This window comes from Malania oleifera, chromosome 1 (genome assembly GCF_029873635.1).
Source record: "Malania oleifera isolate guangnan ecotype guangnan chromosome 1, ASM2987363v1, whole genome shotgun sequence".
NCBI lineage: Eukaryota > Viridiplantae > Streptophyta > Magnoliopsida > Santalales > Ximeniaceae > Malania > Malania oleifera.
This window is the reverse complement of record NC_080417.1, coordinates 34591394-34616839: the sequence shown is the minus strand read 5'-3', so window position 1 is coordinate 34616839 and position 25446 is coordinate 34591394. Positions and strand designations below refer to the sequence as shown.

The 25446-nt window shown below is 37.2% G+C and overlaps 1 protein-coding gene across 4 annotated transcripts; it reads left to right on the top strand.

Annotated features, from left to right (window-relative positions):
* Positions 1–8393: 8393 nt before the first annotated feature.
* LOC131163842 (alkaline ceramidase-like) lies at positions 8394–24851 on the top strand. Of its 4 annotated transcripts, none has more exons than XM_058120646.1 (4): positions 8404–8537; positions 18974–20214; positions 20341–20685; positions 24100–24851. In XM_058120646.1, exons 3-4 carry the CDS (start codon positions 20432–20434, stop codon positions 24611–24613), a joined length of 768 nt encoding a protein of 255 aa, XP_057976629.1. In that variant the 5' UTR covers positions 8404–8537; positions 18974–20214; positions 20341–20431; the 3' UTR covers positions 24614–24851. The 4 variants fall into 4 exon arrangements, with proteins under 4 accessions (XP_057976621.1, XP_057976629.1, XP_057976640.1 ...); XM_058120657.1 differs by having other exon boundaries at positions 8404–8584; XM_058120638.1 differs by lacking the exon at positions 18974–20214 and having other exon boundaries at positions 8394–8537.
* Positions 24852–25446: the final 595 nt, after the last annotated feature.

The following is a 25446-nucleotide window of genomic DNA, read 5'->3' as shown; positions in this document are numbered from 1 at the left end:
CTCAACACATGTTCATCCTTCTAAATATTACTTAGCATGCATGAGGTTATAGGCATTAAGTTCATTTTTCTTAAAAGTGGGGCTTAAAGTCCCCCTGTATATTTGCATGCATACATAGTTCAGGATAATAGTCATTTAAGAGCATTCCTAAAAAATTCATTATTTCAAAAGATTTTTAGCATACAGCAAATATAGGCATTTAGCACATATTAGCATAACATATTGCATTTCGTTTTAATGCACGATAGCCAATGAAGGCTATATTCAGAGGTAATGCAATAGGGGTTCAAAAGGAAGGCACAAATCAAAACACAATGAGTGTGCGCAAAATGAAAAACTCCTCCTAAGTCATGCAAATTTCTTAGTCAATGGACCATCATCAAAATATGGGGCGTTCAATTTAAAAGGGATGATGCTCTACCATTTGGGTCTAGAGTGAAAGTATATAATCCAAAGAATTCGACCAAATGGTGTCCATGAACTAAGTTCATCCTAAGACACAAACTAAATGTGTACATGACATCAAAATATATAGCGGTTTGGATTTTACATGTACAATCCTATTCAATTACTATGCATCTTAGGCAATAAACATAAATGTTGTGCATGTTTTTCAGTTTAACACATAACATTTAAAATTCAACATGCACTAGTGGACAGTTCAGCATGCACCTATAATTGAGGATGAAAAATAATGTTCTTTTATGATTCACTTATCCTTTCAAAAATATTTTAGCATGCATTAAATTATCTATCCTAATACATGGTTTCACTTATAGGAAAAATTCTATTGAAATTTCGACAGCATTTCATCTGTAAATTGAACATTTTCCCATTTTTGTCATGTACCTAAAACCTAATAGATTTATGCAATCAACAAATAATAATCCAGTTTAAGCATGCGAGAACCTATTTACACTACCAGCATGCAATTCTCATCAACTGCATCTGCCATGCATGAGACATTCTAGACTAAGCATGTAATTAGGTAGTTCAATCAATATATCAAATAAAATATAAACTATCCATTAGAAAATAAAATCATTATGCAAGTAATGGATAGTGACATTCAGCTTAGAAACATATTAAAGGAAAAATTATCCATTCATTAGAAGATATAATCATTTAGCACAAAAGGATATTTGCATTCAGCTCATCAACAAAACATCCAATATATATGAAATGATAAACACAATACAACAGAATGCATATTGGATGAATTTTCAAAACATGCTGCTCCCCCTCAATTATGTAGCCAAAGAATTTTACATTCAATAACAGTATTTGGCATAACAAAATTTTTGAATGTGGAGATGAGCTTTAAGTTCCATTGTGAATTTAGGGCTATATGATATATATAATATTAATTCCCTAAACATAAAATCTAAGTGATGGACAAGTCATGCTATATTTAAGATTTTTTAAATTTGGGCATATATAGCACCAAAAATCATATAACAATTAAAACATTTTGTCCATTTGAATGAGATTTATTTAAACATGCTTATCAGGTTTAATTCAAAAACTGATAATGATATAAGCATGCACTAGCCAAAATTATCATATATTAACCAATCATAGTTATATGTATATATATTAAGCTTAGACTGGATAAGATTATTAAAACTCAGTATTGACTAGATTTCTTTAGGATTCTCAGTAGAATAATAGAGTATACTAAAATATAATCTTTTAAGCACGCAACTCTATATAATCATTTAAAGCACTTTGATTCCTTATATACATATATATATATATATATATATATATATATATATATATATCCTAAATTCTTATGAGTATTAATAAGATATTCTTCTTAAGTGCACCTCATAAAACATCATGCTATTATCATAAAAGATTTATCATGATTTATACAAAAATTTAATACAAGATATATCATACAAATTATGACATGAAATTAACACAAATGTCATATGATTCACGGCAACAAATAAATCAAATACAAGATATATCATGTGAATCATACTATGAGTTATTCAATATATTAGAAGGAGAATAGATATAACTTTAAGTTTTACTCATTCTTAATCGTTTAAGCTCGGAGTGGTGTCATTATCTCTCTCAATTTTTCAAAATCCTTATGATTCCCAAAATCTTTAGCACATAGAAAGATATAAACTTGCAAAAGCATTAGTGACTAAGGCACATAAAAAGTATGTATAGCACACAAATGATATACATTAAAACACGCGACATGCAAATTTAATTCATTTTCAATTTTTGGGAAATTATGCATTTTTAAATTCATTTTTCAATGGGATATGATAACTTTGACAAATAATTTCCAAATCCACCAATCATTTAATTTTACAAAAATATTTTCAAATTTAACACAGTAAAATCTATGCAATAAAACCATGAAGGATTTGCAAAGGAATAACCCTCAAAACAAGGATATACTGAAAAATGAGTCATTGCAATCTTTATGTAAATAGCGGTTAAGCTTATTGCAACCTGGCTCCGATACCAATTGTTGGAATCGATGTGATCCTAAGAGGAAGCGGGGTGAATTGGACATTTAAAAATTTTTGTGTAGCGACCTGCTAAATTAATTAAGATTTTTATATACTAAATACTATGAAATTTACATAGCTCTGATACCAAACTGTAATGTCTTGCTAAATTAATTAAGATTTTTATATATTAAATACTATGAAATTTACACTGCTCTAATACCTTCCGTGATGTAAATCTAACCATCAACCTAAGCAGTAGGAAGCTGAATATGTCGAACATAACCATACATATATTACAATACCAGAGTGTTTGAGTGTTCTTAAAAAATATACATATACTACTATTCCCAAAATACCCTTAACTAAAACTAGGGCTATACAAAATAATCTCCCATAATATTTACTATACTAACAGGGCAGCACTGTAGCCCCTCTACCTGCGAGCCTGATCTGCTCGCCTAATTAGATCATCTGAAAAATGTCAATTTATTGGGATGAGATGACGTTCAGTAAGAGGAAATATGCTATTGCTAATGTTTGGCAAGTGAGCTACATGCTAGTAAAATATGACTTAGAAAATACCATAAATAACAAAGCTGAGTTAAACCTGTATACTTGTTGCAATATAAATCATACCTATAATGCTTAACATAAACTGATTTTCTTGAATATTTATTCATAATACTGCTAATATCTATAGGTATGACTATTTTCTGTAAATCTAATCATACATAAATATAATAACTGAAAAGATTCCCTGGATGGATAACTAAAAGTCATGATTTAACCCCTCATGACAGGGTTGTGCGGCCCGAAGGCGGGACCTAACCTGGCTGGTCGATTAGGGTAAGTCAACTGAATTCTGACAGCCAGATTGGCCCCCTCAACCCATATCTAATGGGGAGCCTGTCCACAACATAGGCATGATCGACTTCTGAATACCATATACTATCTGAGTAGTGGTTGCACTCTGAATTGAATATAGCTACGGTACCGTGCTCTGCTGGCTGAATATGGTCTATCAAGGTCTGATATTATATATAAATAATTGATATTTCTAAAATACTGCTTTTACCATGGTTTTGTAACAAATGAAATAACCATAACATTATATAAACTGATTTGGATAGACTGTAATAGCTGAATATCTGAGATATTTGCATGACTGAATAACTGAAATATCTGATTAACTATAGTAACTGAATATTATGGTTCTAAGGTTTGTATATCATAGTATTCTGAAAATACTGTAAAATATAAGTTTCTGTACGTATACTGTACATCATGGTATTCTAAAAATCATATAAACCATGTGTTGATCTAATATTAAAGTCAAGCCACACAACTAAATAATAGTACTATCAGGCTCTGAAAATTGTATATATGGTCTAAATAATAATTTGCTAAAAACATATGATTTGTACTGAATCATAATAGAATTGCCTAACATAACATATTTCCCTTACCCGATTCCTGCTAAAATCCCCTACTGTGACGGGTCCTATACCCGCAAGGTTCCCCACTCAACACCTTGAAAAAAACATTCAAAAAGAACAAAATATCACTATTTCTTCGACTACTACATTTCTTACATTTGTTGGAAAGCCAAATATTACATAAAAGACCTTACCCTGAATTTGGGATGAAATTCAACTTCATCCCACCGACGAACCGCTCTGGTAGACTTGGAGAGAACTTTCCTAGGAACATCGTCGTGGTCTTAGATCATCGATCCGGCTACTAACGAAGCCAGAATCAAAGAGAGAAGGGAGAGAAACCGTAAAGGAGAGAGAGAAAAGATTTTGCAGAGAATTTCACTAAAAATCCGAGTTTAAGACTATTTATACATTGGCCTTTTTTGATTAGCTACGTCACCTCGTCGATGAGGTCAAGAAGGCAACTCGTTGATGAAAAACTTCCCCCCTCGATGAAATTCAGAGTCGCCCCCTCTCGATATCTACTCGTCGACGAAGTCTGCTGCCCCCTTTACTATTCCATTTTCCTCTCTCTTTATTATTTAAATATCATTATTCCTCAGGTCATTACATTTTGGCTAATTTAAAACATTTCTTCGATTCACCATAGTTCATATCCCATTCAACATATATACGTGTATGTAAAGCGAGTTTAACAATAAAAGCAAACATACATGTGTGCAGTATCTTATTTAAATCAAATGTGTGCATGAGAATAATTTTGACATTAAATAAACATTCATACACATGCTGAAATTAAAGTTCAGGAATTTAAATAAGATAGAAAGAGCGATACCAGATTTGTTATCAAGGTTCGGCCAAACCAGCCTACATCCTCGCCTTGGGCATACCCCCCAAGGATTCCACTATACCTGCTCACTTAACCGGGCGGAGGGGCGAGGAAAATCTCAGCTCAATTATTACGCTGAGTCGAACTAGTCTCACTTACGAGGCTGAGACTCCCCAGTTCAATTTGGGGCTGAACCGAACCGGTCTCATTTACGGGGCTTAGACTCCCCAGTTCAATTAACGGGCTAAATCCAACCGTTACAATAAAACCATTTTTTTGTACATGAAATTGCTTATGAAAATACAAGCTAAGATGTACACAATAAACTCAATAAAAGTACGCACCCCAATGATGTGAAATAATGCTCAATGGAGTAAGGGTGCTTAACTATATTTAAACCCTAATAAAAAGTTTTTTCCAAAAAGATATTTCAATAATAATATAGGAGAACCTAGGGTTTTGCTCTTTCAATGATTTTTGCACAACTAGAGTGTGTATGAAAAATGAGTATTATGTTCTCCAATAAAGATTTATGCAAATGAGAAATACTTGGAGAATCTACGAGTTAAGCTCAATAAAATATTTGTGAAATAAATAAATTTTCCCAAAAATATTTATCAAATAAATAATCGGGAGAAATGCAAGCAATACTCTTAAAGATTGATTTTCAAAAAAGTAAATAATAAGTGAGAGTATATGCATGTAAATACAAATAAAATGCCCAAAATAAAATACTCTCTTTAAAAGCGATATTGAGATGAAACAAGTAAAAGAGAGTTTGAGAGATTTGTTTATAATATTTTTCCCCAAAAGAATGATTTAAACAACAAAAACCTTTTTGGGAGAACTTTGATTAACAATAAATTAGAGAAAAGATTTGGGTTAATCAAAGTTACCAATTTGGAGTAATGAGGGGATATTTATAGAATTTGTGAAAAATATGACTGTTGGGGACACGAAGGTCATTTTAGAAAAAAGATTAATGATGTTTAATTAAAATTAACCTCGTTTTAAAAAAGTTAATTGCAGTAAATTTTTGAGACAACTCGAGAGCACCAGTCGACCAGGACAAGTTCGGTTGACCCAAGTTCTTGGGGTTTGATCGACCAGGCCAAAAATGTACTGCCCGTTCGGTCGACCGGACATGTAAGTCCGAGAGTGATTTTTTAGTTTTGCAAGGTTTGGTTGACCATGAAAATTTTGATCTGGGTCTATCGGTTAACCATACCGTTGAGATCCCATACGTGAGAACTCGGTCGATCAGGTTGGTGGTATTCAAAAATCACTTGGTCGACCAGGAGATTAATAAAATTGACCTTACAGGTGTTTAGTCAACCAGGGCTAAATGAACTACAGGAGTTCGGTCGACCGGGTTGTGGTTAACCAGTTGACCCAGCACCAGTTCGGTCGACCCGGAAATTTTGTACAGGGAAGTTAGGTTGACCGAGAGTACACACTTAGTGCATTTTGGTCCTGTTTCAGCCAACGATCACCCTATTTCAAATGACCAAGCATGTGAATGCATGAGTGAGTGTCCTATGGTCATTTCTAGATTCTTTTGAAGACACCAAAAAAATTTGGTGTTGGTTGACCGAAGTTTTTGTAAACTTCGTTTAACCTCGATTTTAACCCTAAAACTATTCCAAAAATTTTGTATGATTTTAGTCTATTTAGAAAAAGGTTTCTGGTGAGATGTGCTGGTCCCTAGGGTCTATTTATGGTCGTTCTGAGCATTCAAACACATAATACAGATGCATGCATTATTACAGACCAAAGATATAAAAATTAAATACAATTACAACAAATAAACGTCTTCTTCATCATTTTGCTTTTCTGACTTCATGGAATGCGTTTGATCGAATAGTCTTTAAGTCCTGTAAGCTTTCATTGCCATTTCCTTATGTGTGTGTTAAATAAATGGACATGTTCACATGCGAAATACACACATAAGAAACATGTTCTTTGTCAGCATCAAAAATAGGGATCGGACTTAAAAAATCAACATATGTTTCCACTTATCTCATGTTATTCATCCCTCTGTATTATTTTCTTGTGAAAAAATTCTCGAGAAACTATTTTCCTCCTTTGGTTCTAGACTTGAAAAATTGCCCATGTTTTCTCAAACCCCATTCCGTCAGCTCCATCTAATATGCATATTTTGAGAAGAGGCATATATTCTAAAAGGCTAGCCTTCGTTATAGTTTTCCCAACTATTTATCTTTGCTTGTTGAGAATACTTAGCCTTGTGCGCAGATGGAAGAAGGCTTAGAGAGCGAACACTCTCTGTATTAAAGAGAGTGAATTTTCCTACCATTACTAGGCTACCCAAACTTCTCCAATTACATCCAATGAGTCACAAAGTTCCAAGGCTAATATTGCAGCAAAATAAACTTTCAGGTTGTATGTGCTATTAGACCTATAGTTTTCAGAATGAATGGTGCAATTAACCCTATTTTTAATTGTTGTTTGATCTAGAGACAAAAATGAGCATGCTTTTAATTAAAAGTTTAATTTATTTTTATTTTAAAATTATTAATCAAGTAGATTGGTAATTTTTAATTTTTTTATTTTCAATTTTCATATTTGATTTCTATTTTTATAAATTTCGGACAATAAATACCTCTTTGCCCAAAACAAACTCTTTTAAAAGAAATTTTAAAAGTAGGAAATTCAAAAACTTTAGGTAGAGGAGACATCAATGGTACTATGATTTTGTTCTACTCAAATGTCAATAGGCTTACCTTAGGCTTCATAACCCTAATTATATGTGAAAAGAAAGTAGAGGAGATGTTAATTAATATATGAGCCTAAAGTAGATGTGTCAACATGTGAGTGGAACAAGGCCGCACAACACTACATGTTTGAATTGGTAGTACGAAGATTATTTAAAATTTTCTCCAATCCACGCATGCCTCACATTTTTGAATATATTATTTTAAGAAGTAATAGCTTAAACTTTTTAAATATTATTTTTTAGAAGAAAATTAAGGGTCTTAGTTGCAGAAAATATTTTCTATTTTGTGTTTTTTTAGTTTTTCAAAAAATTATAAAAAATTTACCTTAATTTTTTTAGCTTTTCAAAATTCCTATTAGAAAGGTAAAAACTAAAAAGTCAGTTTAATGTATAAAATAAATTTTTATTTATTATTATTAAATTTTAAAATAATTATAAGAAGACTATTTATTTTTTAATTATCAGAAAATTACATAAGATAATATATAAAATTATAATTTTGAGAGTTGAATTTGAATTTATGTGAATTTAGAAAGAATTATATAATTAATTCACATGTATTAAAACTTCACATTCTTATACGTAAAATAAGAATTAGAAATTTAGAAAAATAATAAAAAAAATGTGTTTCTCACTTTTGTATACAATTCAAAAAATTGAAAAATAATATAGTATTTTTATAATTATTTTAAAAATTGAAAATAAAAATAAAACTATTTAAACAAAGAAAAAAAGTCAAAATTATTTATTATTGTTCATTTATTATTTCATACATATGTTTTAAAAATAAAAAATTGGTTAATTTTTTTTTTTATAAATGTTTAAAAAATTAAATTAAAAAATCAAAAATTTCATACTAAGCGGATCCGAAAAAACTAAAAATAATAATAATATACAAATACATAAAATAAAAAAAAAGAAAAGGGAAGAAAGAAAAAAAACAAGTCACCGTCCCTCCACTGCCAGCCTCCAGTCGAGCAAAGGCGATCTCTGTGTCAGAATCCGGCAGAGAGAGTGAGAGATAGAGAGATTCAGCGGGCAGAGAAGTTCTTTCATCGGTAAAAGCTATTCCAGCTCATGTATTCATACATATATATATACACATGTACGCACTACTGTTTTAGGGTTGTTTTAGAATTTTCGTTTCACTTTTGGTTTTATTTGATGGTTGTATTAGTGAGATTCCTAATGAACGACTTTTTGTTTGTTTGGAATGAATGGGTCATTGTCGTTTGTTTGTTTGGAGTAACTTTTGATTTTTTTTCTGTGTGGAATGATTGGTTTGCATTTTGTGCAATGAAATGGTTCGAACTGGATCCCCATGATTGGTTTGTGGACTGTGAGAGCTCTCTCGCTTCCCCAATTATCCCTTTTTAAAACTGAGCAGCAGCCATTGAAGTTCACCGTGTTCATAGTTTTGAATTTTGGTATTTGATAAGGGAGAATCTTCAATTGATATAGCTGTAGATATGCGGTTCCACAATATCCGATTGATATAGCTGTAGATATATGTAAATATATTTTGAATATTTGTATTTTGATTCTTTCCTATTTTATAGAAACACACAAGTGTAATTATTCTATATATACAAGACGTTATCTTCTCCATATGGTCAAAGAGGATTTCAGTCATTACTCTTTGTTTGTTAAACATCTTTATGGTATCAGAGCCAAGTTTTTTCTTTGATTCTACCATGGCTGATTCGGCTTTTTCCTCATCTACTCTTCCACTGAACACCATGGTGCATATGCTCACTATTAAACTGACTTCCTCCAATTATCCATTGTGGAAAAATCATTTTGTTCCTATGTTAGCCAGCCAAGAACTTTTTGGTTATTTGGATGGTACCATCGTGGCTCTCGCAACCACAATTCGTGCCTATGATGGAACCACAAAGTCAAATTCGGGGTACACTTCTTGGCTGCATATTGATCAGACGTTGCTCAGTTTACTCTACTCTTCTCTTACAGAGGAGTCTATGAGTGAGGTACTAGGTTTGCGTCATTCTCATGAGGCTTGGCGTGCTCTTGAAGTCTCACTTACACCGATCAAAGACTCGAGAACTGCAACTCAAGGATGAACTCCAACTGATGCAACGTGGCTCTCAGTCCATTGCTAAGTTTTCCCGCACCTTCAAAGGTCTTTGTGATCAACTGGCTGCTATTGGTCGTCCCATTGACGACATGAATAAAGTCCACTGGTATTTACGAGCATTGGGACCTGACTACAAGATCTTTTCTACCACCATGATGTCACAGCTTTCGCTATCCTCCTTTGCCGAGATTGTTATGAAAGCTTTTAGTCATGAGATTTTTTAAAGATTCATTTCCCACTCGTCTTCCAGCTCTGCTTATTATGTGCAGTAGGCTTCCAAAGCAATAGGGGCCAAGAAAGGGAAAAATCGGTATTCCTCTTCTTCTACAACTTCTGCCAATTTGAAGCTGTCATCTACCTCCTCTATTTACTGACAGTTGTGTGACAAGGAGAGACCCTTGGCGAAATGTTGCTGGACCTTCTTGAAACTCAAGAAGAAGCAATTGGCCAATCTTACTGAAGCTTTTTCCACCTACTCGATTCAAGATCTGAATGCCTCCGAATGGTTCCCTGACTTTGGTGCAACATCCCACATGACCAGTGACACCGAGGGTGTGGATCAACTGGCTATCTACTATGGTAATAAACGTGTCATGGTTGGAAATGGTCAGTCTTTAGCTATCTCTCACACTGGTTCCATTTCATCTCTTGTTCCGTCTAGTCCCCTTCTTCTATCAAATGTCTTAGTTGTTCTTGGCATTAAGAAAAATCTTATTTCGATTAGTCAGCTTACTAAAGACAATAGTTGTTTTGTTACCTTTTCTTCCTCTGGTTTTACCATACAGGATTGGGTCACAAGAGCGGTGCTGGGAGTCGGAAGATGTGAAAATGGTCTCTACATGTTGGATCAACGTCATCATGCTTTTGTGTCCACCACATCCTCTTCATCGCGAGCCTTTGTTCGTTTATGGCATGTTCGCCTTGGTCATCCACATTATCGTACTGCTGCTTCTTTTTTTAGATTAGGATCTATTTCTTGAAGTAATGAATTGGTGAACATTGATTTTGAAATTTGTGTTGGTTGTAGACTTGGCAAAAGCCAATGTTTACCTTTTTCTCTAAAGAATGAACATTGTGCCATGCCTTTTGATCGTTTACACCAAGACTTATGGGGTCCGTCACCAGTTCTTTCTTTTACTGGATATAGATACTATGCAGTATTTATTGATGATTGTACCATATTTAGTTGGATATTCTTGTTAAAACAAAAATATGATTTTTTGAAACTTTCATCCATTTACAACCGTACATTTTGACTCAATTTTCAGCTAAAATAAAATTTTTTCAGTGCGATGGTGGAACCGAATTTACTAATAATAAATTCCGTTCTCATCTGCACTATTGTGGTATTGTGCTCCGTCTGGCATGTCCTCACACTCCTAGTCAAAACAGCACTGCTGAACGCAAGCACCGTCATGTCACAGAAACTGGCCTTACCTTTATGTTCCATGCGCATGTATCACTCTATTTGTGGGTTGAAGCCTTCTCTACTCCTGTCTTCCTCATTAACCGACTCTCGTCATCGTCACTTGATGGCAAAACTCCTTATGAGCTCTTGTTTGGTAAGCAACCAGATTAATCTATGCTTTGCACTTTTGGGTGTCTTTGCTTTCCCTATTTGAGAGATTACCCACCGAATAAATTTGCTCCAAAATCTGCTCCTTGGGTTTAGGTGCCTAGACCTCAAGACACATCGTGTCTATGTTTCTTGACATGTGCAGTTTTATGAGAATAATTTTCCCTATCATGGTGACTCTGTGCAAAATCTGCAATCCAACATTGACTACACTCAGTTTTCCGATTGTTAGGATTGGGTGTCTACTTCTTCTAATGTTGGTTCTTCTCATTCATTTTCGAGTTCACCATGTTTGCCTTGCAATGACTCTTCGCGTCTATCCTCGGATCCTTCCCCTGATCTTGAGGCTCCTCTTCATGTGGAATCCCTCTTGGATTCTGCAGCTCCAGACTCACCTCTTCCTCCACCTGTGTCTTCGGTTCCTCGTGTGACCACTTCCAACCACTCGATGATTACTTGAGGTAAAGCTGTTATATTGAAACCACGGTTATATCATGCTATGTTTGTTTTGTCTTCTTCTCAGGCTTTTTAGGCACCTTCTTGCTCTCAAAGAGCCTAGGGGTTTTAAATCTGCTACAAAACACCCTGAATGGCTCTTGGCTATGGATGATGAAATTCAAGCTTTGAAGAAAAATGATACGTGGGTTCTTGTTCCTCGTCCTCAAAATCATAATGTGGTTGGATGTCACTAGATTTTCAAAACCATACTTTGCTCTGATGGGTCTATTGAGCGCCATAAGGCTCATCTTGTTGCACAAGGATTTTCTTAGATTCATGGTCTTAATTTTGGTGATACTTTCAGCCCTGTTGTGCGCCCTGCTACGGTCAGAATTATTTTGTCCTTGGCCGTTACTTCTAGATGGTGTTTACATTAGTTAGATGTTAAAAATGCCTTTCTCCATGGTTTTCTCAATGAAGAAGTGTACGTGGAACAACCGCTGGGCTACATGGATCCATATTTCCCTCAGAATGTGTGTCGCCTGAAGCGTGCTCTTTATGGCTTGAAACAAGCCCCTCAAGCTTGGTTTCATTGCCTTAGTTCTTTTCTGCTTAAACTTGGGTTTTTCTAGTCAGGCAGGTTCCTCATTGTTTGTCTATCACTCCTCACTTGGAATTGTTTATCTACTTCTTTATGTTGATGACATGGTCATAACTAGAAATAATCCTTCCATGGTTCAAACCCTTATTTCTCGGTGTTAAAGTTCAATCTAATGAGAAAGATTTGTTCCTTAGTCAAACAAAATATGCTCTTGATCTCTTGCAGCGTGCTTCAATGATTGATGCAAAGCCTATCTCTACACCTTTTGTTGTCAGACCCTACCATGTTTCGTTCTTGTTCGGTGCTCTTCAGTACTTGACCATCACCAGGTGTCATGGTCCGACTATTTTCACACCATTGTGAAGGGGCCGTGCGGCGCTAGTTAAAGCACTCTTGCTTAACTAGTCAGCCTATCGTTTACCAATAGTCTTCTATGAAGCACTTTCATTAACATTCAATCAGATAGCAGCGGAAATAATAATCAATTCATGAAAGCCGTGGCAACCAAGCAGTAAATATTGAAGCAAACGTAATTTATTAACAAATCCTCCGTTGACATGTTGTACTTAGCGAGGGAGGCAAGTAGGCTAAGCACGTTGACAATTGCTAGTGAGTTTTACAATGATTGATGAACACTCACCCTCCCCTAAAGAGGTTTTTATGTAATTATCATCCTGGCACTAGCAAACATCAAAGTGACCGAGGAGTCATACTGCCTTATTTGGCTCACAAAGACTCTACTAGCAGAAATTAACCCTACACTAGTATTTACATGATGGAAACCTATCCTAAGCACACGAGATAAGTGGTCACAAGCAAGCATAATGCCTTAAACAAGCTTAGCTCGTGACATTCTCCCCCACTTATGCGGTCGACGACCTCGTAGACTTTTGGTGATAGGTACACTTCAACTTTGTCCACGAATGGCTTCAAATCTTCCACAAAAATCCAGCTGATTTCTTTGTCATCAAGGCACTTCCACTTCACTAGGAACTTCTGCCGCTTCTTCCTTGAGTATAGGAACTTTCTGTCTGCAAGGATCTCTTCAACATCATGTATGTCAGGTTGCACTATCTTCAACTCTGCGCTGTTTGACTGACTTCTGCTCAGGTTGTTGGTGTTGGCGTTGAATGGCTTGAGGTGGTTGACATGAAACTGCGGTCTTCTCTCCTGATCTACCCAATTCTTCATTTGCTTAGAAGCTTTCTCCAGATAGGATTGGGCAAAGTCTGCATTCTGTCTCCCTTCACTGGTGAAGATGTACGCCCTAGGACTCTTTCGTCTGTACGGCTCGCCCACTGTGTGAGGTAACAGCGGCAACTGGCCTGTAACAAGCTCAATAGGGCTCTTGTTGGTAGTTGAGTGCCTTTGGGCGTTGCCACAGAACGGAGCCACATCAAGTAGTTGCACGCCATTCTTCTGGTTGTCGTTGACAAAATGGCACAAGTACTCATCTAGCAGCTCTCTGAATCTCTTCATCTGTCCGTCTGTCTGTCGATGATAACTCGAAGAGATGTCAAGATGTGACCTGAATATCCTGAAAAACTCTGTTAAGAAGTTGTTAGTGAACATTAAATCTTGGTCACAAATAATAACTTGGGGAAAACCCCAAAGTTTCACAACAGTCACAAGGAACAATTGTGTTGTCCCCTCTGCCGAACAGTACTTTGGTGCGGCCATGAAAGTACCATACTTCTTCCGCTCCCCCTTGTCTTGTTGGCAAGTGAGACAAGTTTTGGTATAATCAACCACATCATCCCGCGTGTGCGGCCAATAATACCTCCCTAGTAGTCCTATCATTGGAGTCATTATCTGCAAATACCCCTTAACGAACTTCCTGCAAAGTTTAGTAAGGCCAAGAAAGGAACGCAACTCCTTCACTGTCGTGGGGATCTTCCGTTCTTGAATCATCCTTACCTTCTCCATACCCCTCCGGATACGACCTTGTTCAACGACTTGACCAAGGAATTTGTTGCTCTGCCGAACGAAAGAGAAATTCTCCTTCTTCACATTCAGACTGTTTCCCTTCAGCCTGTCGAACACCTTCCGTAGATGCTCTTCATGTTTCCTCTGAAACGACACCGATGCTCTCAACGGCGTTTTGGAAGGGCGAACACATCCCGCTTCCACTTCATCAAGTTGTTTCCCCAACTCTACTATCTCAAGAGGCGCAATCCGACATGGCCCTTTAGCAGGTGGTTTCACTCCTGATAATAACTCGATCTCTTGCTCCACAGTCCGTCGTGAAGGCAAATTGTGAGGCAGCTTATCCGGCAACACCTCCTTATCCTCATCCAACACCGCTTGGATGGTCGTAGGCTCCAACTCTTGGCCTACTTCTTTGTCTACCACCACCGTGGCTAGACGTGTCTGCTCACCCTGACCCAATCCTTCATTGAGTTGTATGGCTGAAAGGGACTTCCCGTCGTCTCCTTTCGTTGCAACGACTTGCACCATGCACGAGTGATCTCCCATCAGACACAGGGAACCAGCCGAAGGCATCAGCACTGCCCTTGTCCCCATTAGGAACTCCATTCCTAGAATGACTAGATAGTCATCCAATAGCACCGCTGTGAAATTCGCATAACCTTCCCACTGTACAAGCTTTATAGCCACTTGCTTGGCTACTCCCAAAGTAGGCTGGGCTACAGAGTTAACTGCTTTCATGCATCCTGTATCCTTCTCTAAGGATAAGTTGAGTCTCCCTGCTTCCAACTGCGAAACAAAATTATGAGTAGCTCCCGTATCCACCATAGCGCGAGTACTCTTCCCATTTATCCTCAAGTCCACAAACATTAACCCTTTTGCTCGTGTAACTTTCGGTGTTTTTGCCTACTTTTCCAATGCGTTCACCAACCGCACTGAACCCACCCTCGGGGCATCATCCTCTTCCCCATCGTCTTCCACCGCCTGTTCTACAATGGAAGCCTGTAAGGCATTAAGTGATGCTTTGTGAGGGCACTAAAAAACTCTATGAGGACCTCAACACAAGAAACACTCAATTTTACTCTTTCCCTTTCCATTGGGTGTGTTGAACCCTTGAGACGACGAAGCTTCCTGTGAGGTTGATGATTTAGAGTCGGCTCCCCCATTCTTGGGTTTGCCGTTCTTGAAAGACTTTTCACCGTTTCCCTCTCCGCCAAACCGTTTGGACGAAGCGGTGTCATCACTAGCGTAGTCAGTCAAGCGCTCTGCAGCCACTTGTGCAGTTGACAAGTCTTGAACCCTTTGCCTATGAAGTTCAGTTCTTGCTCACGGTTTCATCCCCTCTAGAAAATAGAACAACTTGTCCTTCTCCGACATATCCCGAATATCCAACATTAAAGCAGAAAATTGTTTCACATATTTACTGATTGACCCCGTGTGCTTGAGATCTCTCAGTTTTCTCCTTGCATTATACTCAACGTTCTCAGGTAAGAATTGGGCCTTGAGCTCTCTCCTCAAGTCTGCCCAACTATCAATTACACAGTTTCCATTTTCAATTTCTCTGTACTTGGTACGCCACCACAGTTTGGCATCACCAACCAAGTACATGGTCGCAGTATCCACCTTTGCCTGTTCTGAGGCCATCCTCACAGCGCGAAAATACTGCTCTACATCAAACAAGAAGTTCTCTAACTCCTTGGCATCTTGGGCACCCCCATACGTCCTGGGTTCTGATACCTTGGTCTTGCTAACTCCCGGAGTGTTGGAGTTCCCCATAGCAAGAACCATCACATTTACCTTTGCATCCAGATCTGCCATCCGGGCTTGCAAAGCTTCCACAGTGTGGCGAAAGTCCTCTGACATGTCGCCTATCAAACCTGCTTGATGTTTTTGTGATCCCATCACTTCATCAACAAGTTCTCTCATCTGGGCCACCTCCATGGCCATAGTGTTGGTTGTTTCCTCAACCTGTGCTTCCAGCACGCTGATCCTCTCAGCAGTGTTTGGTGCCATGGTCACTTACCAAAGCTTCCCAAATCCAACAACGAAGGCAATCGAATTCACGTAGCAACTCAACCTTGGGCTTTCACCAAGTGTCACCGACTTGGCTCTGATACCAAATGTCACGATCCGACTATTTTCACACCGTTGTGAAGGGGCCGTGCGGCGCTAGCTAAAGCACTCTTGCTTAACTAGCCAGTCTATCGTTTACCAACAGTCATCCACGAAGCACTTTCATTAACATTCAATCAGATAGTAGCGGAAATAATAATCAATTCATGAAAGCCATAGCAACCAAGCAGTAAATATTGAAGCAAACGTAATTCATTAACAAATCCTCCGTTGACATGTTGTACTTAGCGAGGGAGGCAAGTAGGCTAAGCACGTTGACAATTGCTAGTGAGTTTTACAATGATTGATGAACACTCACCCTCCCCTAAAGAGGTTTTTATGTAATTATCATCCTGGCACTAGGAAACATCAAAGTGACCGAGGAGTCATACTGCCTTATTTGGCTTACAAAGACTCTACTAGAAGAAATTAACCCTACACTAGTATTTACATGATGGAAACCCATCCTAAGCACACGAGATAAGCGGTCACAGGCAAGGATGGTGCCCTGAACAAGCTTAGCTCGTGACACCAGGCCTGAACAGTCCTTTAGTGTGAATTCTATTTGCCAATTCATGCATGCTCCCACCAAGGACCACTTTTGTGCCCTCAAACGTGTTTTGCGTTATGTAAAAGGCACTCCTCATCATGGACTTCAACTTCATAAACAGTCCAATCGTGATCTTCTTGCCTACTCTGATGCGGATTGGGCTGGATGTCTTGATACACACCGCTCCACTACGGGCTATGCTATCTTTTTTGGCATCAATTTAGTCTCTTGGTCCTCTAAGAAACAAAGCACTGTCTCTCGTTAAGTGTCGAAGCAGAATATCGCTCCTTATCGTTGCAACTGCAGATATTGCCTGGATTACTCAATTGCTTCGGGACCTTTGTGTTACACTCTCAGTGACACCCAAAATTCTTTGTGATAATCAAAGTGCTATTTTTATGGCAGTCAATCCGGTTACTCACCCTCGGTCGAAACATATTGTGATCGACTACCATTTTGTTCGTGAACTTGTTGCTAATGGCACTTTGAAAATTGATTTTGTCCCCTCACATTTGCAGCTTGCTGATTCATTGACCAAAGGTGTCACCAAGCCTCAGTTTTTTATCTTTCGAAACGAGCTCAGGTTCTGCCACGCTCACCTTGCAAGGGGGGGGGGGGGGGTTAAAAGGGAGAATCGAAGATTCTCCATGATATTTGCTAAATCAATTTCGGTTCCACAATATCCGATTGATATAAATGTAGATATATGTCAATATATTTTGAATATTTGTATATTGATTCTTTCCTATTTTATAGGAACACACAAGTGTAATTATTCTATATAGACAAGACGTTATCTCTTCCATATGGTCAAGGAGGATTTCAGCCATTACTCTTTGTTTGTTAAACATCTTTAGTATTCTGTGGATGTGTTTGTACGTTGTTTGCCGGCAGGTACCTTTCACACATTGCAGTAGCCACTAGATAGTGACGAGTTTTCTAGGGCCAACTTTCAACTCGCACATCCTAAGCTCAATTCCTTGCCAAATCAAGCCTGAACATTTGTGGCTGGAGTTGCTGTGTTAGGTGTGCTGGGGTTAGGCAGCCACTAGGTGAGTTCTAGGGCTAACTGTCCTGAGTTCAATTCCTTTCCAATTCAAACCTGAACATTTACGGCTGGACTTGCTGTGTCAGGTGTCATGGCGGTAGTGAGTCAATTTACGAATGAACTCTTCCATTATTAAAAACATATTGTTTGCTGGGAATTGGTATGCTTAAATAAATAGCATGCATAGTGAAACGTGCTGAAAAAGGAATGGAACTCTAAATAGATTTAATGTTCTAAACACTGTTTTTTAACTAATAGCAAAATGCATTAGATTTAATGTCCTCACTCATTTAATCTTGCCTCTTGTAAGGCAAAAGGAAAATTAGTCTAGGTTTTAGCCATTGAGATTAACTTTTAGAGCGTAATAAATTGACATTAGGACATGGGAGCTTAAATTTTTTTATATATATATATGGCACATCCCCCCCCCCCCCCCCCCCCCAAAAAGAAAAAACATCCACCAAAAAGGAAAAATAAAAAACATTTGAAAACCCTAATTCCACCCCTAAGTTTTCTAATATTTTTATTATGAAATCTTGATTTTCAACCCCCACCATCCTCCCCCCCAAAGTATTTTTCTTTGCCTTATTCGTAAAATTGTACACGAGTCCATAATATTTTTGGTACATATATATATATATATATATATATAGGATTTCCAACTGCTTCTCTCTCTCTCTCTGTCTCTGGTAGGTGTTTTGCGGGGACTTTTTTTGTTTTTCCTTTTGGGTTGGGGAGGGGGGGGTGCGGAAGAGCCACCATTAGCCCCTCCTTACACAACTGTGCAAACATATTTTTGGTTGTAGCTCATTCTAGTCTTGTCATGTGCCATACATTAACCAATAATAAGTTTTAGGTTACAAAATTATGCGACAAATATTTCTTTTAAAAAAGATTGATTTTTCGTTGTTTGAAGAAATGATTTTTTATATTTTTGGTGACATTTTTGAACTAGAAAGTTACTTGTCATGTTTTGTTTCTGGCAATCCCTTTGTTTTACTGTTATGAGTTGGCTAAATGTTCTTTCCCCAATGTACACAGTAAGTGAATAATTACAATAATTAAATCCTTGACTACTGTTGTCTCCTTAATTGCCACAACTGCTTTAATCTTCATTTCTGTCTTTTTTTTTTTTTTTGCTCACACAGGGAAATATCGAAAGGGTACTACAACCAAAGCAGCAGCTTCCTAAAACAAAACAGGAAGCAGCAGCCGAAACAAAAACCAGACAGTTAGTCAAAGAGACCTAACCCAGCTTAATCTTCACTTCCTGCGGAACCACCTCTTCGGGATTGTTAAGATTTTGATTAAATAAATTACCTAACTTGAAGATAGGCCTTTTCCTCTATTTATAATATAAATCAAATACATTCTGATGACTACAATACCCTTGCTAACTCTCACTAATTAACATACTAACACACTTAATAATAATAATAATAATAATAATAATAATAATAATAATAATAATAATACTAAAAGACTAAAATAACCTTTAACACTCCCCCTCAAACTGGAGCATAAATATCATATGCTCCTAGCTTGTCACAAATAAATTTAGCACGAGCACCCCCAAAGCTTTGGTAAACAAATCAGCAAACTGCATATCGGACTTAACATAAGTGGTAGTAATGAGCTTCTGCACAAGTTTCTCCCAAACAAAATGCTAATCAACTTCAATGTGTTTCGTTCACTCATGGAAGATCTGGTTGGAGGCAATGTGAAGAACAACTTGATTATCATACATCAACCTCATAAGTTGAGATTGTGGAAAACTCAATTCTTTCTACATGTTCTTCAACCAAACAAGTTCACAAGTAGTGCGAGTTGTAGTTCTATACTCCTATTCAATACTTGACTTGGCCCCCACAGTTTAATTCTTACTCTTCCAAGCAACCAAATTACCTCCAGCCAAGATACAGTACCCAATTGTGGATCTTTGGTCTGAAGACGGCCCAACCCAATTTGCATCTCTATATCCTGGAATATAAAGTGTAACCCTGATATTGATATAAAAAAATCTCTCCCAGGTGCACCTTTGAGATATCTCAAGATACGAATTGCTGCATCCCAGTGACTTGTCCTCTTAGAATCTAGAAATTGATTCACAACACTTGTTGCAAAAGATATGTCTGCCTAAGTGACCGTGTGATAATTCAACTTTCGAACAAGTCTCCGGTATTGTCCAAGATTAGACAACAAATCACCCATATCCGACACTAACTTGCTGTTAGGATGCATGGGTGTATCAATTGGTTTGGTTCCCAATAATCTAGTTTCATCCAATAAATCAAGAACATACTTCCTCTGTGACAAAACAATTCCACCATCCATTTATCCAGAAATCAACTACCTTTGCCTCCATATAGGTTCGCAGCTCTTTATGAAGGTGAGAATTGAAAGCAAGATTAAGAGGAGATAGATCCAGCCTATTCTCATTGAAGAAGCAATGTTTACCAGTTCCTTTGTTACATGTTAATCACTGGATTGCTGAGTGTTGGCTTACTTTCTGCAGGTACACAGTTTATACATTTCATGACCTGTACAACATCATGGCATAGGGGATTTAGTTGCATACTTTAGCTGGTTGGGCAGAATATACTAGAATGGCCGATGAATTCTCAAGTTTTTGGGGTCCTGTCACTTCCACAACTGAATCATGTGAGAACAATTATATCTACTCTACTTATATTGCAGAATTTTACAGCACTATATCCAACATACCCGGCATTCTTTTGGCACTCATTGGCCTTATAAATGCACTAAGGCAAAGGTTTGAGAAGAGATTTAGCGTTCTTCACATATCTAATATGATACTTGCTATTGGAAGCATGTTATTCCATGCCACATTGCAACAAATGTAAGTACCATTCTCAACTATGTTGTCTTCTGTGGTGCTTTTTTGTTTGACTACTTTCTCATCTTATTGCTTCTCTTGGTTCTTGGGAAAATAATTGAAGTTTATTTGACTTTTCATTCTCTAGCTTCTGTATTTTGTCCTCTCCCAATAAATTTCTTTATATATAAAAACAACAATTTCCCAATGTTATTATCTTTAATTTTTTTTGAAATGTTTTTTTGAGTATTTCCTTTGTTGAAATTGAAACTCATCTGTCTTTTTAATGTTCTGTACTCGTTAAATCTATTTTACTTTTGCCATCAAGCTAGCTTTTGCAAGTGGTGCTCAGGGCTTGGAGTTGAATTAACAGAAATGTGCATGTCATTTAATTGATATGTTGTATGACATAATATAAAAATATGTATGTATTTTCAGATTGCACTTTATTTGCACATTTAAATACGTATTGCAAAAAGCACGAGATTTCCACATGTGATCATTATAGCGGTTCCTTCTGAGGGCGGGCCTTGGATCAACGGTAAGGTTCCTCCATTGTGACCAAGTTGGTCACGGGCTCAAGTCAAAGGAAACAGCCTCTCTGTATAAAAGTAGGGGTAAGGCTGCGTACACTGTGATCACCCTCCCCTTACGCTTGCAAAGTGGGGAGCCTCACGGCCCGGGGACGCCTTTTTTACTTTATTTGTATTCTAGAGGTTTTGTATGAGAACTGAAGGAGTGGTGGCGATTTTAGTGGTAAAAAAATTGCACGTACATAGCAATTATTAACAGAGTAACAGTAATATTGCTTCTGCTTTTAACATAATGTGAATGACATTCACAAGCCGTAAACATTAGGCATTGAGTTTCTATTGTTCTTTGGTCTCCAAGCTGAATTAATTTCTCATAGGTTGTTCTTAGTGATGCCACTCCAACATTGGTTGACGGTGACATTAGAATGACCATTGTATAATTTGTTTGAGTCATTGCTTAATTTTGCCCTCCAGACAGTTCATTTGACCATGGAGAATTTATCCATATGCATTCATTAGTGGAATGGAATTTCAAACACAGGTGCTGAGACTGGATTTAAGGAGTGTTGGGTTTGGCAGAAAAGAATTTGGGTTTACTCCTCTCCCCTTCTTATAGTGTTTCTGTGTGCGGGTGGTGGAATCCAGAATTAGTAGAAAACAAAGCAGAGATCAGTAGAGAGGAATAGCAAATGCATATATAGAAACAGAAATTGAAATGGAGGAAATAGCAGAGGCTAATGAAGAGAGGAGTCATGGCAGTCCAGTAACTTGGCCAATATCTATTTTAGAGTAAGTGGCAAACGCAGCTCATTTATCGAATGAGAATAGTGGCAGGAGTGCAGTGAGGATGAAGGAAATTTACAAAAGAATCACTGAGCATCTGAAGCTCTTGAAACAGAATCTGACATTTGTGGGGAAACGACTGTAAATGAAATAGCTTGGGAGTAGAAACAAGCATGTTAGTTATGCTAATAAAAAAACGCATGTGATATATGGAATGCTGGTTGTTCTGGTAATTAACTACGCATGCTAATTGTAGAAATTGTAGTGACCTAATTGCATGTGAATTGAACCACTGTTAAGCTATTCTTGTTTTATGCTATACATTCTTGAGAGAAACCTCTTCAAAAAATTTGCACATGTGAACTAAGGTTCTAATGGATGGATAGCTAGACAAGTGGATAGAATAATGAGCAATGTGTCTGTGGGAACATAGATCTAATGCTTATTAAAGTGCAAGATGAGAGACAATGGGCTAAACAGTTTGATCATCAATGCTAAGTGATTTGGTTCATTCAAATCAATGGGACTATGGGGCCAAAATGGATGTCAAAAAAGAGAGCTTGTAGATGCTGGGAGAAAGGACATGACGTTGGTACCTATGAATTTTATAGAAAGTTTGAACCTGGATGCAGAGGAAAAGATCAAATATTCATCTGGCGGCTATAAGTAGTTGTGATTGTGATGCTTTTTTTATTAGTTGAGCGCTGAACACAAGTGGTTTAGGTTTTGATGAGGTAAGGGGTGTGTTTAGGTAGGGAATGGAGGAGATTAGGAGAGAAGAGTGGCAGCAGGTGACACACATTACAGAATACTGCAAGATAATGTAGTAGATGCATAGTTATATGTTAATGTTAAGAGATGCCTCAACAGCTTCTGGATATAGGCACGTATAAAGAAAATTTTTATTATTTTCTTCTTTAAGTTCTAATAGTCCATTCAACTTGCCAAACTTTAGAGTGCCTCAAGACCACTAAGAATTCCAGACAGCTTCTATCTCCACTGAGATAGTTGTGCTTACTGGGAATCCTTTACAGTAGGAACAGTTTCATAGTTTTCCTTCTAACATTTTCAAGCTTTTATCAAGGGTTAATGACAACACTCGATTGACCCTATGGAAACAATGTGTTTGACCACATCATGTTTTAGGTCCCATCATGTTTCAGGTCCCATATTGCAGTTGGCATGAATTATCTGTGAGGCTTCATAAGGGAATCGTCCCTGCCTTTCAGGACCCAGATTGTTAATTGTTATTATCCTTAATTTATATTTTCTTAATCTTCATGCCTGTGAATACCTTTCCATATGGTAAAACCAGAATACAGCAAAATGATATCCCTTTCTGAGATAAAGGATCTAAGATTATCTTCATGCCTGTGAATACCTTTCCATATGGTAAAACCAGAACACAGCAAAATGATATCCCTTTCTGAGATAAAGGATCTAAGATAGGCAAATTATCATAGTATAACTCTATTTGTTAGATTATGTCCTCTAATGAGCAGTCTTGCTTTCTGCACTTAATGAGAAGCTAGCGTCTTTTCTCACTGGGGTGTACTTATGGATACTACCCTTTGTTACTCGCACTAAAACTTTTGCTTAGTTCAACTCAATAATTCTACTAGGCATTTTTTGTTGCAGAGTCTATTATAAATTTTTAGTTTTGAATGCTGTGAAGATTTCTTTTGCCTAGTTCAGAGCATAAATATTTAGCTAAGGCAATGCAGGAGTCATGTTTCATACTCCAAAGATTTTGAAACGGTGGAAACTCATGTTCTCTCTTATCTGGTCTTTGATGGTTTATGGCCTACGACACACTTGTGTCTTCGTCAGTCTGGTTAATTTTAGCATGGTAATTCTTCATTTGTTTACTGCTGCAACACATGAGATTGAACATCTGTTGTACACAAGGAAATCTGTGGTCTGGAAATGATGTTTTACAGCACCTTGAGGAGTATGTTCTTTTTTTTTTTTTTTTTTTCCTTTTTTTCCCTGCCTCGTAAAAAAACCTCAAACTAGCTATTTAGCACCCCCCCTCCCCTCCCCAAAAAATAAAATTCAATCTTTTCTTTTGTTGTCTACTTACAAAATTACTTTTAAGATTGTTTCTGAAACTATTTTTCAGGTTACAACAAGGTGATGAAACTCCAATGGTATGGGAAATGCTTCTTTATATCTACATTCTCTACTCACCAGATTGGCACTATCGTAGTACAATGCCCACTTTCCTCTTCCTGTATGGCACAGTTTTTGCCATTGTGTACTCACAGGTCCGTTTCCGCATTGGTTTCAAGCTGCACTATGTGATCCTTTGCCTCCTTTGCATCCCCAGAATGTACAAGTACTATATCCACACACAAAATGTATCTGCCAAGCAACTTGCGAAGCTCTACATGGCTACCCTTTTGTTGGGTAGCTTGTGCTGGTTCTTTGATCGTGTTTTCTGCAAGGAAATATCCCATTGGCACATTAACCCACAAGGTCACGCCTTGTGGCATCTCTTCATGGGCTTTAATTCTTATTTTGCCAACACTTTCTTGATGTTTTGTCGTGCTCAGCAACGGGGATGGTCCCCAAAGGTAGACCATTTTATGGGGTTTTTACCCTATGTGAAGGTTGAGAAACCTAAATCCCAGTGAAGAAGTTACAGAGTGCTAGATGAATGTTTTTTTCCTTTGTCCTTGGAGTTCACTGGCCGAGAGGAGGCAGTTCACACATTTATTGTATTCATAGTTTAGATGGAGATGAAATGACAATTGATCGAAGATCTAAAAGTTTTTCTTGTAAAAGCATAGGATAGTTGTTTTGTACCATATTTGTATGCTTTTGTTTGCACCATTATGTGGCTTGTTTCTTAGTAGATTTTGTTTGTTTAAAGCTTTGATCCCCATTTTTTTTCCATAAAACTCCAGGAATTTGTTATTGAACTCTCTGGATTAAGAATCCTCTGATTCTGGGTGGTGTAGTGGGTCAATTTTTTGAACTCTTTACTAGAACTTATTGAGAATCAACAGAAAACTTGCATTCCTTACTTACATGTCAATCATTCCATTATGATAAAACAAACTGTTCCATATAGAGGGGTGGCAAAATGGGTAAGCAAGTCAAGGGCCCAATGGTGCAGGTGGGAACAAATTTAAGGTTCAAGTTTTCGGGTTAAATTGAATCTCATAAAATAAAATATAATGTTGAGGGAAAACAGATCTAAGTTAAAAATAGATGACATTAGCATATTATGATAAGACAATAATATTCTTTGTCTTTAGATTTTAAACACTGAAATTTTAATACACCTTTACCGAACTGTTAACAAAAAAGTCTCGAGTGCTAAAAAATCTGCAAGAAAGGGATTACAAATAACGGTACAGATAACCGAGCGCCGCAGTTGGATCTTTCACATTATCCTAAAAATGCTGCAGGCTAACACATATTAACAATGGCATGGAAACCGGCCTTGTCAGCTCTACTTTGT

Bases quoted from the DNA above. Each gene is read 5' to 3' on its own strand.
- LOC131163842 (XM_058120638.1), top strand. From the start codon at position 20,432: ATGGCCGATGAATTCTCAAGTTTTTGGGGTCCTGTCACTTCCACAACT. The intron at 20,686-24,099 runs GTAAGTACCATT...ACTATTTTTCAG, and splicing joins CATGCCACATTGCAACAAAT to GTTACAACAAGGTGATGAAA.